At 41.9% G+C, this 16,288-nt stretch overlaps 1 protein-coding gene across 1 annotated transcript in view; it reads right to left on the bottom strand.

The window, feature by feature from the left end:
- Positions 1-16,288, bottom strand: part of LOC134331915 (protein kinase C-binding protein NELL1-like) — a 194,655-nt gene that overhangs the window by 81,548 nt on the left and 96,819 nt on the right. Inside the window, exons 7-12 of the mRNA XM_063013452.1 lie at positions 13,646-13,728; positions 8,695-8,829; positions 7,404-7,506; positions 5,972-6,045; positions 3,268-3,367; positions 1,078-1,206 (exon numbers count right to left, since the gene is read on the bottom strand). Coding sequence (XP_062869522.1) covers positions 1,078-1,206; positions 3,268-3,367; positions 5,972-6,045; positions 7,404-7,506; positions 8,695-8,829; positions 13,646-13,728 — 624 coding nt within the window. The remainder of the gene's footprint in view (positions 1-1,077; positions 1,207-3,267; positions 3,368-5,971; positions 6,046-7,403; positions 7,507-8,694; positions 8,830-13,645; positions 13,729-16,288) is intronic.

Genomic DNA, 16,288 nt, shown 5'->3' with positions numbered 1-16,288 from the left:
CCACACAGAAAGAATAAATAATTAGAAACGCTACAAGAGCAATTACATTTCCAAAACTCTTCGGGTGTTATTGTCTCCAATCACCACTAGGTGGGAGCAGCGTCTCGTATTGAAAAAAGCTCAGGATTCACACTGATTTTCCATTATATATACAGTATATATATATATGTGTGTGTGTGTGAATTGACAATAAAGCTTCTTAAATCTTGGTTTAATCATATATTCACTATAATATCAGTAATATTCAGTATATACAGGACCAGATTTGATCTGGTGGAAGAATGATCAGGCTGATTAATCACCTTACACATTACACAAGCTTTTAAATCTGTTATACTGTTTAAATAAAAAATAAAACACAGAAAACATTCTGCACGTACGAGAGGACTCTCGTTCTATTTCCTGCCGAAACTGAATCCACAATCAAAATCGTCACCCTAGAGCTCCTACAAACAAGCCGAGGAACAAACACCGCGCCGGTGTGAAACGTCCTCGTCCCTCCATCACGCCGAGCGTCCTGAAGCTGAAGGTGCTGAAGTATTGGAATTTCTGCTCCATTTACTCAAATGAATTGGTATCACGATAAAAGATGCACACGGCGGGAAACGTTTCCAAACCGCCGTGTGCGCCAAAGCAAAAAAAGTGCATTATGTCCGTAATAACGTCTCTGAGCCGAGCGAAGCATCCTGGGAAACGCATCTATTACACACACACTTTGGGTTTGCAGGACAGAGCGAGCGCTTAACGAGAGTCGCATCCGAGGACCGGCGCTGAATTTTTGGAGTTTTCTGCAAATCATCCGAATACCAGGTCTGAATGTTTCAGAAATAGACTTACTGTTTGAGTCAGTTCTTCTGGAGGTGTTTGGGCTCCCTCATGTACTTTTTTGGTACAGATATTGGTACAGAAATAAACCTAAACCAATATATCAGTACAGTAATACACCTAAACCAATATATCAGTACAGTAATACACCTAAACCAATATATCAGTACAGTAATACACCTAAACCAATATATCAGTACAGTAATACACCTAAACCAATATATCAGTACAGTAATACACCCACACACTTACCTTCACAGTAGGTGGGGTCTCCGTGTATAGGTGTGTAGCCGCTCTTGCAATCACACTCTGCTTTGTTATTCCGGTTCTTGCAGACTGAATTTTCTCCACACAGAACTCCCTCAGCGCAGAAATCATGACCTAAAACAAACAAAAATAAATAAATACGGTCGGACCTCGTAACTCGACGCCCTTTGTCGAGAAATGTGTACCTTGTTTTTAATCTTTATCATGGCTGATAAAAAGATGACAGTGATAGTGCTGAACAGAAGAAGAAGATATTTCGTGTTACAGTAGAAGTGACGAAGAAGATAATAGCGAATTATGTGAGCGGTGTTCCATGTTCCATGATGTATGAGGAAATATGAGGAATACGGTATTCCAAGATCGACCATCTTTACGATTAAGAAGCATAAAGAAACAATAAAGAAGGTCTGATGCTACGAAAGGAGTAAAATCAATAAGTAAGCACCGTTCCCAAAAGGTTTTATCATATTTTTAATTGTATTTCAGTGTGTTTATATTATATTTGTGTTATTTTCAGTGTATAAGTATCAAAAACATCCCCATTATTTTACATCAGCCTAAAATATAAGCAGATTGACGTTGAGTTTCAAGGTACCGCTGTATATACACCTTTCAGCAAGTAACTTTGCCGGCTGTGTGTGTGTGTGTGTGTGTGTACTTGTAACTGATTAGGTAAGGTTCTAAAACTTTTTTGGACCAATCAAACCACATACGAGTTATCGTACCAGAGGAAACACCGCTGTTTCAAGTGAAATGTAGAGGTTTTGCCATTATTTATTTTCTTTTTATTGGTGGAAGGACATTTTGGAGTGTGTTTGTGAGGATTTGAGTTTTTAGAATCTGGGTTCGAACTTGTAAGTTTGGAGTTTAATCTGTGTACTCCACTTCCATCCTTACTTATCGTTGAAACATGCAGTAAGTGGATTTGCTGCTCTAAATTACAAGCAGCTATGAGTGTGAGTCAGTGCTGACCTGTATCTAAAGTGTATTCCACCCCGTGCCCAGGGTTCACAGCCGATGTGGGTACACACACACACACACACACACACACACACACACACACACGGGGCATTTCCTGACAGCTGGCTGTCACATTCTGATTTAGAGGTGAACAGCAATCGAGTCAGGAGAACCACGACAGCATGACCGGCTCCATCATCAATCTTACTAAATACATTATTTACTATCCTTCACCTCACTGACAGTGTGTAAGTGTGTGTGTGTGTGTGTGTGTGTGTGTGTGTGTGTAACTCCGCCCTTATATTCAAGTCACAATTCATAAAGATTTTCCAGCGCTGGACTTGCTGACATGTTTTAAACATCTGTGGCAGCTGTAGTTTTCTTTCACCCGACCGCCTGCGCCACCTACAGGCACAGGTACGCTACACGGCCAGAAGTATGTGGACACCCCTAATTATTGAACTCAGGTGTTTAAGAGACACTCTGCTTGCTGATAAGTGTACAAACATTATTGACAGATTGTTTTTATTGTTTTATTTTGTCTTCAACTTTGTGGAAACTTTGCAGCAAGTTTGGGGAAGGTCCTTTCCTGCTTCCATCTGACTGTACAAGATTAATAAAGACATGGTTTAATGAGTTTGGTCTCATGGAAATTCACTAGCTCGGAGAGCACAGAGCAAGATCTGATAAATCCGAAAAGAAAGGAAAGGAAAGAAAAGAGACAGGACAGTATAGGACAGGAAAGAGACAGGACAGGACAGGACAGGACAGGACAGGACAGGACAGGAAAGGAAAGAGACAGGACAGGAAAGGAAAGAGACAGGACAGGACAGGACAGGAAAGGAAAGGAAAGAGACAGGACAGGACAGGACAGGAAAGGAAAGGAAAGAGACAGGACAGGACAGGACAGGAAAGAGACAGGACAGGACAGGACAGGACAGGGCAGGACAGGAAAGGAAAGAGACAGGACAGGACAGGACAGGACAGGACAGGACAGGAAAAGAAAGGACAGGAAAGGAAAGAAACAGGACAGGACAGGAAAGAAACAGGACAGGACAGGAAGGGAAGGAAAAGGGACAAGAAAAAAAAAGGACAAAAGAAAGAAAACAAAAGAAAAGGAAAGAAAGAAAAAAAGAAACATGAGCAGCTTGTGAAAACGATGAAGATGAAACACAAACCGGATCATCATGATTAAATAAAGTAAAACTGAATCACCTCTGCAGACGTTGCAGCATCTGTTCTCAGGTAAAATCTGATCTTTTACTGTACAGTTGAGACTCGGACAGCTTTCCATCACCGGCACCATCACGCCATTCTGTAGGGAAATCAGAACTCTATTATAGTGTGTGTGTGTGTGTGTGTGTTTTAAAATGTGATAAAATTAATAAAACAGTGGATCTGTATCCTGCCTTCGTCACGTCGGTCAAGGTAACATTAAAAAATCATACAGGTAGACAAGCACTGCATGTGAACTCAGCTCGCTCTGGCTCAAACAAACTGTCTAAATTTTGATTTCCTCAAAACACGATTAAAATCAATTTTTACACATTTTTTTCTCAGAAAGAAAAACAACATTCTGTTACTTAAAAAAAAAGTAAAAATTACTTTATGGGGGAAAAAAAAAAAAAAAATCAGAACCTGTCCAAGAATTGAGATTTGTACTAAATTATGATGATATTTAAGGAAATGTCACTTGGTCTCTCGCTTGGTCTCACTTTCGTTGGACTTGTAATCCACTGGCCGGGACGCTTACACATACTACGATTGGTTGTGTGACTGTAGAGGGAGGGACAACAGCTAAAACAGGGTTCCTCGCCCCAACAGGTAAAAAGAAAGCCATCGGTGGAGTATGTGTTCGGAAGGGGCTCAGTGAGAGAGAGATGAATTTCAATTGGCTATGATTGGAATAAGTGAAAAAAATGGGAGACGCCGCATTAAAAAATTCCAATTTCCTTTGTCACTAATTGACTCATTAATCATTTAACAAAAAATAATAATAATTTTAAAAAATCTAATTGACCTTGAGTCCTGCAAGATAAAGGTTTAGACAACCTTATCATCATTTATCAGGGTATAAAACACACCCAGGAAGAGGACAAGGAACAGAGAGACAGAAAAAGAAAAAAGAAAAGAAAAGAAAAAAGAAAAGAAAAGAAAAAAAAAGAAAAAAAGGAAAAGAAAAAAAGAAAAAGAAAGAAACAAAAGAAAGAAAAAATGAAAAAAAAGAGAAAAAATGAAAAGAAAAAAAAGAAAAAAAAGAAAAAGAAAAGAAAAAAAGAAAAAGAAAGAAAAAAAAAAAAGAAAAGAAAAAAAAAGAAAAAAGAAGAGAAAAAAAAAAAAAGAAAAGAAAAAAAAATTAAAGAAAAAATAGAATACAAGAAAAATGAAATGAAATGTAAGGAAAAGAACAAAAAAAGAAACAAGAAAAAAAGAAACAAGAACATAAAAAAAAAAAAAGAAAATGTTTTCAGAGTGGTGTGTTAAAAAAAACATCTAATTGACCTTGAGTCCTGCAGGACGTTTAGATCTTCTCATCATTCATCAGGGTATAAAACACAGAAGATGAGGAACAGAGTGCAAATCAAAACCTCTGCAGAACAGCTTTAACATAATATTATTTTTATTTATACTAAATTACACTAGCCCAAGGGCCTACGGGCCTGTCGAGCATCCACGTACAGACATGATGGGCTATGTCTGAGGGTGGAGAGGATGTGTGTGTGGGGGGGGGGATGTTACTGCATTGCGCCCAGTGATTCCAGGAAAACTGGACCTACAGCAACCCTGACCAGGATAAAATTAAACTAAATATACAGGATTCATTTATTGATTTATTTTTTTACTTTCTCTGCAAGTCCCAAAACAAGCACAGAATGGAATAAATGAACGCTCCTGCTCAGCCCTGATGCAACCAAAGTTATTATGATGCAAGAAAATTCACTAAACTGAGCTCACAAAACCAAGAGAGTGAGAAACAAATCCCTCTTACACCCCAGATAAATAAATAATCAATAAATAACTGAAACTGCCACAAACCAGCATCAGAAAGCTTAAAGACCACAGTAGATAGATAGACAGAAAGATGGACAGATAGATAGATAGACGGACAGATAGACAGACAGACCAGAAAGATACAGACAGATAGATAGATGGACAGATAGATAGATAGATAGATAGATAGATAGATAGATAGATAGATAGATAGATAGATAGATAGATAGATAGATGGACAGATAGATGGATAGATAGATAGATAGATAGATAGATAGATAGATAGATAGATAGATAGATAGATAGATAGATAGATAGATAGATAGATGGACAGATAGATGGATAGATAGATAGATAGATAGATAGATAGATAGATAGATAGATAGATAGATAGATAGATAGATAGATAGATGGACAGATAGATGGATAGATAGATAGATAGATAGATAGATAGATAGATAGATAGATAGATAGATAGATAGATAGATAGATAGATAGATAGATAGACAGACAGACAGATAGATTAGACCATTAAAGGGCTAAAGCTCCATGAGGCCTCACAGCTGCTAGGGCGGGATGACCGGACTGTGTGGGCGGGGTCTTCAAACGCTGTGTAAGGACCCTGACTGGCAGATAGAGGTGTCTGTGCAGAGTGCATGGGTGAAAAAGGGTTCCGCTAAGGGTCGGAGGAGGCGTGAGCAGCAATATACCCACCTCAACTGCAATCAAGGATCCACCAGCAGCGAAAGACAAATTGACTACGATAAATCAAGAGAAAATGCCGAAATAAAACCTCATAATGTCTGACTGGTTGGACGATATGAAAAGAGAGGTGCTAACAGCTAGTTAGCTAACAGCTACACGACTAAGATCGCTCGTGACCTTAATTACATTCCGGCGTGCGATTAGAAATGGATCTTGTACTCACCCGGCACTCTTTACAGCTCTGTATGAGAACGCGCTGACCCTCGGAAAGATTCTGACCCCTGTAGGTGCATTTGGCTGCGAACACAGAAATACAGAAATAACAGGTTTGCTCAGGACGTCCCTCAGAAACGGCGACAGTTAAGCAGCTTTAATAGGAAAATAAGCGCCGCGCTGGATGAAAAGCTTCGCTTCCATTAGTCTCGGCTCGGAGGGCGCAGGCGCCGGGCGGCTCCGCGGCGAATCGGAGATGGGAGGGTCGTTTCAGAGGCATTTTGTGCCAGAATGACCTTTGAAAGAGCTTATTATAACGTGATTGAACAAATTTATTAAACGAGCTGCACTACATCAAACACGGAGAGCCGGAAGCTCAGATCCGGTGTAGCGTGGAGATTCAGAGAATGAACTTTTCTCATTCTAATCAGGCGGAACATTTACTCAGAAATTGTGTCCAATTTTATCTCTGTATCATCTACACTCGGCGTCCTTTTATTTTATGCGTTTTCTCCCCATTTTCCTCCAGATTTAGCGACTCCATTTTGCCTTCCGCTGCTGAGAGATACCAGATTGCGTCCGAGGAGAGCACGTGCACAGCCCTCCTCTTCTCGCCCCTGCTTTACGCCAATCAGGGTCCTTACACAGCGTATGAAGACCCACCCACCCACACATAGTCCGGCCCCCACCCTGCAGATACGGTGGCCAGTTAGTATCTGCTGCAGGCGCTGCCAGTTATGCCCGCTAGATGGCGCCCAGCCGACCGGTGGCAACACTGAGTTTCGAACCGGAGAGTTCAGAATCTCGGTGCTGGTGTGCAAGCGAAATATCCCACTGCGCCACCTGGGCATCTAGTCGGCGTCCTTTTAATGCTGTACCAGCCTCATACTAAAGGGTTTTCCACTAGATTTTGAAACATGACTGTCGGGATTCGCTTCCGTTTAGTCACAAGAGCTTCAGTGAGGTTAGTCAAAGAGGTCAGCATTCCAAGTCCTTCCACAAACGCTGGATGGGATTGTTTTCTTTTAAGCCCAGTGGTAGTGTGCTTTACACCGTTAATCTCATAACTGAGCCCAGCACTTGCAGTAGGATGTAGCAGTTATAGTATCTCCACTGTACTGTGAGGAGAATATGCAAACTTCACACTCCACCTGGGAATAGAACCCAGGACCTTCTCGCTGTGGGGCGACAGTGCTACCCACCGAACCAGAGAGCTCAAGACCTCAGCAGTGATGGGCCAGCTAAACGACATCCCACAATAAATGTAAACAAATAACTTCATTCTCTTAATATTCAGATAAAGAAAAAGAACAAGTCCAAACTTTCAGAACAGACACTATATGTCCAAAAGTATGTGGACACCCAAACCAAGAGCTTGTTGGACTTTCTATTTAATAACCTATACAGGAATAAAAGTGATACAGAGAGAGCGTTATACTCACGTCTGCATTTCTTACAGCACGTTCCGTCGACGTGAACGGGTAACGAATCCTCCGAACAGTTCACAAGGGGACAAAATATTCTCCGACACTCGACAGCTCCATTCTGTGAATGCAGGAACATGTTGGGACGTTGTTACTACCTGAATAAACATCATTTTCGCCTAAAAGTGCATCTACACCTTCTACTGTTTCGTATTCAGACAGGACAGAAGGTGAAATGCATGTCTATTATTTTTCTTTGATAACATTTCAGAGTTTTAATTTTCTTACACATTTAAAAGCTTCAAAACCATTAATATCTATCAGCATACATCTATATAGCACCTTATACACCACCTCCTTGTTTCTACACTCACTGTCCATTGTATCAGCTCCACTTACCATATAGAAGCACATTGTAGTTCTACAATTACTGACTGTAGTCCGTCTGTTTCTCTGCATGCTTTGTTAGCCCCCACAGGACCCCCACAGAGCAGGTATTATTTAGGTGGTGGATGATTCTCAGCACTGCAGTGACACTGACATGGTGGTGGTGTGTTAGTGAGTGGATCAGACACAGCAGCGCTGCTGGAGTTTTTAAACACCTCACTGTCACTGCTGGACTGAGAATCGTCCACCAACCAAAAATTGGTGTGGGCAGCGTCCTGTGACCACTGATGAAGGTCTAGAAGATGACCGACTCAAACAGCAGCAATAGATGAGCGATCGTCTCTGACTTCACATCTACAAGGTGGACCGACTAGGTCGGAGTGTCTAATAGAGTGGACAGTGAGTGGACACGGTGTTTAAAAACTCCAGCAGCGCTGCTGTGTCTGATCCACTCACTCTGATCCACAATCAATCCTAAATTTCACTGGGAGCCAATCAAGGGAAGCCAGGACTGGCGTTATTGAATCGCGTTTCCTTCTCCTTTCATTTGCACCAATTGCAACCGATGAAGGGACGATTGCTCTACGCTCACATACAAAGAGTTACAGTAATCTAAACGAGAACAAATAAAAGCATGGATAAGCCTTTCAAAATCCAAACAGGTCTTAATCTTAGCTAAAATTCTTAACTAAAATAAACTATTTTTTTACAACCAAACGTATCTGCTTGTCAAACTTAAAAGAGTCATCAAACATCACCCCTAAAACTCATCCACACACACATAACACCCACTTAAACTCGTCCTCGTCCACTTCAGCCCCCCCAAACACTTCAAATCTGAAGGATCCGAGCCGTAAACAGACTGAAAATTTAGAATAAAACCCAAATATAAAAGCAGAAGTTCGGGTGCACCCCAGCTTACCACGCAGGCGCAGGTCCTGCAGTTTTCCGGTTCGGTCCAGAGTTCTTTATCCCGATAAACCACGTCGTTCACGCTGCACGTCCTCTCACAGTGACAGGTCTCCAGCTGATTCAACCTGGATTCAGCATAGTTCAACTACCACACACACACACACACACACACACACACACACACAAGGTCTCGTTAAAATTCCACTTCAAAATAAACACTGATTACTATTCCTCTCGTTTCCGTTCTCTCTGAACCCTAACGAATTCAATACGACGAGGATGTTCGCGTCTGACATTGAGCTGATCAAGCGCTTCACGCACATCCGGCTCCTTTGTTCTGGCACCGCGCGCTGGAACGTAACCTTCGCCGTTTCAATACCTAGCGGTGTTGCGCACCATCACCTCGGGCGACTTCTATTAATTATACAGCAACAGCAAATCAAGTGTTTATCTCACGGATCCTCACTTTACTCTACATGTGTTCTCACAGACATAGCAGACACAAGTCATATCCATCATCCAGACTCCACAGACAGAAGTGAAAACCTCTAGGAGCAACAACAGCTCAGCCATAAAGCTTCATAAGCACTCAAAGGGCCAAGAATTGATTGACTTGATTGATAAAAAGACAAAAGTTCTTGAGGAGCCTTATGGATTCCTTCAATCACCGTGCACAACACCGAGGGATGGCTGGATTGGTATAATCCACACTGCTGTTGGAGCCTGGAGCACTAGAAACGTGTCTCTGGATCACTCCAGGATCGTACTGGCTTGTCCGGCAGTCCTTTGCTCTACGTGTATTCTGACACTCTGGTAAGTAGTAAAGCTTGAAACAAATCCATCATCCAGCCTCCACAGACAGAGATGAAGATGGGTGATTTTCCCAACAGGGTAAAGTGAAAAACCTCTAGAAGCAACAACAGCTCAGCCGTAAATGTTCACAAGCACTTAGAGCACATGTTAACTGAATCAGTTAACATGAAATCATCTGTCTTTGGTTCTTAAGGAGCTTTATGGGTTCTGTTTCCTTCAATCACCAAACACAACACCAAGGGGCAGCTGGATTGGTATAATCCACACTGCTGTTGGACTCTGGAGCACTAGAAACATGACACTCTGGTCGGTAGTAAAGCTTTTCTATAGCAGCTACACATCATATCCATCATCCAGCCTCTACAGACAGAGATGAAGATGGTCTATCCCAACTGGGAGGTCAACTGGAAGTTCTGTTATGAAGTAAAAACCTCTAGGAGCAACAACAGCTCAGCTGTAAAGCTTCATAAGCACTCAGAGGGCTAAAAATAATCTGTCTTTGGTTCCTGAGGAGCTTTATGGGTTCCGCTTCCTTCAATCACCGTGCACAACACCAAGGGACGGCTGGACTGGTATAATCCACACTGCTGTTTGAGCCTGGAGCACTAGAAACATGTCTCTGGATCACACCAGGATCGTACTGGCTTGTCCGGCAGTCTGGTGTCGGCTGTTCTTTATATATATTATATATATAGGCGAGTTCATATGCGGATCAGCTTTGTGTACGGAGAGCCACACCCTGATCGGCGCATTACTCCTCGACTCTGTGCAGGTGCCATCAATCAGCCAGCAGAGGTCGCAATTGCACCAGCCATGATAGAGTTCCTATCCAGCTTCCCACCCTGTTTAAACAACAAGCCAATATAATGGTACTGAATGGAGTGTTTGGACCCCATAGCAATGCCAACATCACCACCAGCATCATCATGTTCATGTAGCTCTATAGAAGTGAATCTCTGCAGTCAAGCTTCTTAGAAAGACAAAGCTGGGCACGCCAGCAAACGTGGACTGTGTATATCCCTGGGTTGGTTCCCAGATGGATTGGGCTGTGTCCTTTCTGTGTGGGGTTTGCATGTTCTCACCGTGTCTGTGTGGGTTTCCTTCGGGAGCTCCGGTTTCCTCCCACAGTCGTGCAAGTGAGGTGAACTAGAGATGTTAAATTGTCCATGACTGTGTTTGACGTTAAAATGAACTACCTGCTCTGTCATGAATGTAACCGAAGTGTGTAAAACATGGTGTTAAAATCCTAATAAATAAATAAGTGCATATAAAGGTGATGTTTTTCAGCCATGTGCATTAAATTCCTCCTAAAAACTGAAATGATTAAAGCAAAGTTTTACATGAACATCCAGGAAATGATATTATTTTACATTCTTACAAGAAAAAGCACCTAATTTGATTGCCATCGGTCTGACTTTAATCCCGACCTCTGAGGTCACGTCGTCTCCGGGGGAAAAGCGCACGTTCAATTACGGATATAAAGTGGCTTGAAAGGACTGACTGTTTTCATCTTCGCGCTCTGTTCGCAGTCTAAAAGCCTCGGCCGTGTCATCGCCGTGTTCTTTATTGATCACAGGAAGAAGAACCTCGGAGAGATAAACATTTTCTCCACCGCACTTTACAGCACTTCTGATCTTGGCGGTTTCAAGGTTACACGATTACTACAGACGCCGCGGCTCCCTCGGCGCTCGGGTGTGAAGCTGCGACCGCCGAGCGTCTGTCTTCACGAGGATGATGAATTAGATTAGATTAAGTTCAGACTTTAAAGTCGTGCAGAAGTTGCAGCATGAAACAAGAGGTTCTTACATGTGTAATAAAGTACAGTCTGGTTCAAGCCTCAGATCTGTCAGATTGCTACTGTTGGGGCCCCTGAGCAAGGCCCTTAACCCTCACCTGCCTGCATTGTATACGGTCACAACAGTAAGTGGATTTGAATGAAACAGCTGCTGAATGCCCTAAATAAACAAACAACTGATTTTCAAAGAAGAGCCTGGGTTCAATTCAGGGTCCTTTATGTGTGGAGTTTGCATGTTCTCCCTTCATCCATATGGGTTTCCTCCGGGTGCTCCGGTTTCCTCCCATAAGTGCAAAGACCTGCAGCCAGGCCAGTTGGAGATATTAAATTGCACTAAGTGTGTGTGTGTGTGTGTGTGTGTGTGTGTGGAGTGGCAACCTAGTGCAGGTAGTTCCTGCAAAAACAGACCATGAATGAATATATATATATGGGTGCTGGAGCCTATCCCAGCTTTTCAATGGGCGCAAGGCACACAGGTAACACCCTGGACGGGGCGCCAGTCCATCGCAGGGCAGACACACATACACAAACACACACACACACACACACCCATTCACCTATAGGGCAATTTAGTGTCTCCAGTTAACCTGACTGCATGTTTTTGGACTGTGGGAGGAAACCGGAGCAGACACGGGGAGAACATGCAAACTCCACACAGAAAGGATCCGCCCCGCCTGGGGATCGAACCCAGGATCTTCTTGCTACCCACTAAGCAACCGTGTATGACAAAGACTTGTCTTCCAAAAAAAAAGTAACCTGTTAATAAAAGCCAGCGGTACAACTCGCTACACCGCTACTGCTGTTCTAATTCAGATGTGATTGGCTATGTCTAAATGGGAAAGGTGGCATGGGGTCAACCAGGTCAAGCCCTCTGATGGATCGGCACCCTGGCCAGGATATTCCTGCTTCGCTCTGACCACACGTTGTAAGTTAGTACAACTTACTGCACATGGTTCAGGTTCACGTCTCAGTTTTGTGCTCTCATCTGTAAAACTGAGCTGTAAGAACCCTAACGGAGGCCCGCAGCGTCCCCGAACCCTTCTAAAGATGATCAAAGTCCAGATAAAAGAACACGAGCAGCATCACGAGTCCTCCTGAACCTCCTCTCTGTTATTTAAACACAACCCAGCGTTATCCGGCACCGCACGACTCCTCGTTCAGCCACGACCCGGCGAAGGTTCTGGTTCATCCGCCGCATCGGCGCATCCGTATTCCAGACGTATAGACGAGCGTCGCGGGGAGGGAACGAGTCCCGGCTGATTAAAATGGAAGATAGGACTGAGTAACGTTCCACATTTCAGCCCCTCTTTCACGCGCTGATGGGTTCTCAACAGCCAGGTGAGGAGGTTCCCGCTGAGAGCGTCAAGAAAAATGACACCGAGAGGCGCGACTCTCCTACGCCACCCTTCTGACCCCCTCCTGGGAGGCGGATGTGAGCGCCCGTGTGCAGGGGCGTCGGCAAAAAAGTAAATAAGAAAATGATGTGCCTATAATCAGACACGCTGCTATTTAAAGAGGAAGAACAGGAGGGATCAGGTACTGAGGGGTGATATGGCACAAATCCATTCATTACAGTATTTACATTATCTTTTTTGTCAGCTTACCAGCACTAGAAAGAAGGAAGAAAGTAATAAAGAAAGGAAGGGAGGAAGGAAGGAGGGAGGACTGACAGACAGACAGACAGACAGACAGACAGAAAGGAAGGACAGACAGACATGAAGGAAGACAGATAGACAGACAGAAAGGAAGGAAGACAGACAGACAGAAAGACAGACAGGAAGGAAGGAAGACAGACAGGAAGGAAGAAAGACAGGAAGGAAGGAAGACAGACAGACAGACAGGAAGGAAGAAAATAAGGTAGGGAGGAAGAAAGACAGACAAGTAGAAATACAGACAGACAGGCAGAGAAAGAGAGACAGACAGAAAGAAAGAAATAAAAAGACAGACAGGTAAAAAGACAGACAGACAGAAAGAAATAAAAAGACAGACAGGTAAAAAGACAGACAGACAGGAAGGAAGGAAGACAGACAGGAAGGAAGGAAGACAGACAGGGAAGAAGGAAGGCTGACAGGTAGAAAGACAGGCAGACAGACAGACAGTTTGTTGAATGAATAAACTCAGCTGGATTGATCTGTGTTCACTCAGAGTTTCTGATGTTTGTTATGAATCTGGTTGCTGATCTTTATCGTCTCTGCTGTAACTTTAATTTAAACAGCTTAGAAACGACGTCTTTAAATTCCTCCATCAGGTTAATCTGACCCCCCGACCCCGGTCGAACCCTCGCTGCTCCGAGACCCGCGGCTGCTCCGGTAACGAACCTCGGTACGACGAGTACGGACGAGCGTAATCTCACCTTTAACGTCATTTTAGCCAGAAGCTCCTGCAGGTCCATGATCCCCTGAACCAGGCTGAGAAAATCACTGCATGTTGGACAAGCTCCACCGAGAGAGAGAGAGAGAGAGAGAGAGAGAGAGAGAGAGAGAGAGAGAGAGAGAGAGAACAGAAGATATAAGAAGAATATGATTATTTACGTGTTTTATTTATTAGTTTTATTAATAAATTATTATAGGTTCATATTTCAAGTAAAATAAAGTATTAAGCAAATCAGGTACAAAAAAAATAGAAGCTATTAAACATTTTTAAAAATGTAATAAATAAGAATAATAAAGTGCCTCTTGCATGTAGATTTTTTACTTTTTGAGGCGCTCAGGTCTATTACGCTACCCCACTACCGATGAGATCCAGGGTTCGAATCTCTGCAGTGCTATCGGCTGGCCAGGCGTCTACACAGACATTACCGGCCATGCCCAAAGCCCTGCGACGGATCGGCATCCTGAACAGAATATTGCTACCCTGCGCCCAGTGTGTTTCCTGATGGAACCGGACCCGCCATGACCCTGACCAGAGTGTATAGAATACTTGCTTGATTTAGAAAACGTTCACAGGCAGCCATGGCGAGAGCCCACCGACCACAAAACGCCAACAGTTTGTTGGGCGACCAAGACTTATCGATACCAGAGGTCAGGAAGGCTATGGCGTCTGGTACGGACCGAGCAAAGATCCACTGTGGATCAAACTGAAGATCATTCTAATCCTCAACACAGTGCATGCCAGTCAAAGTGCTCGTGCTAACTCCTGACCAGCACTGAAGACGTCCACATACTTTTACAAATCAAACTGTATAAAGTGCCCTAAATGTACAGAGTTTAATCAGTTCAAGTGGTTGGGCAGAGTGTCTAGGTCATCGCCAGAGGTGGGACGAAAAATCAAGGCGCCTTTACATCCACCAAAACAGGAAACGTGGGTGTTTCCAATATACTCTGGTGTTTTTGATGAAGGAAAAGAAGTTTAGCGGTTTATATATTTATTTTCACATTTTCTTACACAAAAAATATACTTAGGTAATTATTATTCTTCAAAAGTAATTATTCATTACTTAAAATGATGATTACACACACAGAGACCCTACAAATGATCATCACAGGGGGTCATGACCACACACTGTGACCATATACTCTCTATTTTAAAGCTCTGTTACTCTATTCTCATTTCTATTCTTCTCACCACGTCGACCCGTCTCCGTTCTGATGAGATTCAGGCCCCCTAAAGCCGTCTGCCCCCGTTTTAACCCCAAAACCTGGACTCTTTGATAAGCCTGAATAAGAAAAGACTTTGCGTTTGCATCACCTGCCTTCAGCTCTTCACTGTACTGGACTTCTGCTGGGTCAGTAAAGAAAACAGTAAGAAAGCCTTAAACTAAAATAATATTTTAACAGTTAAAGCTGGACTGGAAAATCAGGATGAATTTAATCCACCAAGAGTGGGTTTGCAAGCTGGAACAATGTACAGCTACATAAACGCCAAGGGACACAATATTCACATCGCCATAGAAAGTATTCATCCTCCAGAGAATTATTATTATTTTATTAAATTTTACTGTTTTAATTAATTAATTCATTTATTTATTTACTTTAGCTGACAATTATTATTATTGTATTAAATTGTACTGTTTTAATTAATTTATTATTTTATTAATTACTGTATTTATTTATTTATTTATTTTAGCAGCTCTCGAATAATTCTTACATTATTATTATTTTATTAAATTGTAATGTTTTAATTAATTTATTAATTAATTTATTTATTAACTTTCTCATAAATTATTCTTACATACAAATTTGTAAATCAGATAATTATTATTTTATTAAATTCTACTGTTTTAGTTAATGTATTTATGTACTTTAGCTTCTCTCCTAAATAATTCTAAATAATCAGATAATTATTATTATTTTATTAAATTCTACTGTTTTAATTAATTAACTGAATTTCATTTAATAATTTTTTATTAATTCATTTATGAATTTATTTATTTACTTTATCTGCTCTCTTAAATAATTCCTACATACAAATTTGTGAATCAGACAATTATTATTATTTTATTAAATTGTACTGTTTTAATTTATTTATTTATTTATTTACTCTTGCTGCTTAAATAATTTCTACAAACAAAAGAAAAAAGAGAAAGATTTGCTTACAAACAATTAAATAATAATTAATATATTATAAACAATCATGACTGCCTTTGTTTGAAGCGCTTGGGTTCAGCATTTTACGTTTACATTTCCAGCATTTATCAGGAGCTTTTATTTAAAGTGACTTAAAGTACTGTGACAGTATACCGACTACACAATTAAGGGTTAAGGGTCTTGCTCAAGGGCCCAACAGTGGCAACCTGGCAGTTCTGGGGCTTGAACCAGCAACCTTTGGATTACTAGTCCAGTACCTAAACCACTAGGCTACACCTGCCCACTGCATAACCCACCAGCGCTGAGATCTGGGTTTGAATCCCAGCAGTTCTGATGTCGCTCAGGTTTGACTCCCAGTCTGGGGCTGTGACCCTGTGACCCTGATCAGGATGATTTTAATACTGAGCACTTTTAAAACTGAACTGATAGAAAAGGGATTGAAACGAGACTCGGGGTGGATTTACTCGACC

Source organism: Trichomycterus rosablanca, chromosome 17 (genome assembly GCF_030014385.1).
Source record: "Trichomycterus rosablanca isolate fTriRos1 chromosome 17, fTriRos1.hap1, whole genome shotgun sequence".
In the NCBI taxonomy this organism is placed as follows: domain Eukaryota; kingdom Metazoa; phylum Chordata; class Actinopteri; order Siluriformes; family Trichomycteridae; genus Trichomycterus; species Trichomycterus rosablanca.
This window is presented reverse-complemented; position numbering and strand designations above follow the sequence as displayed.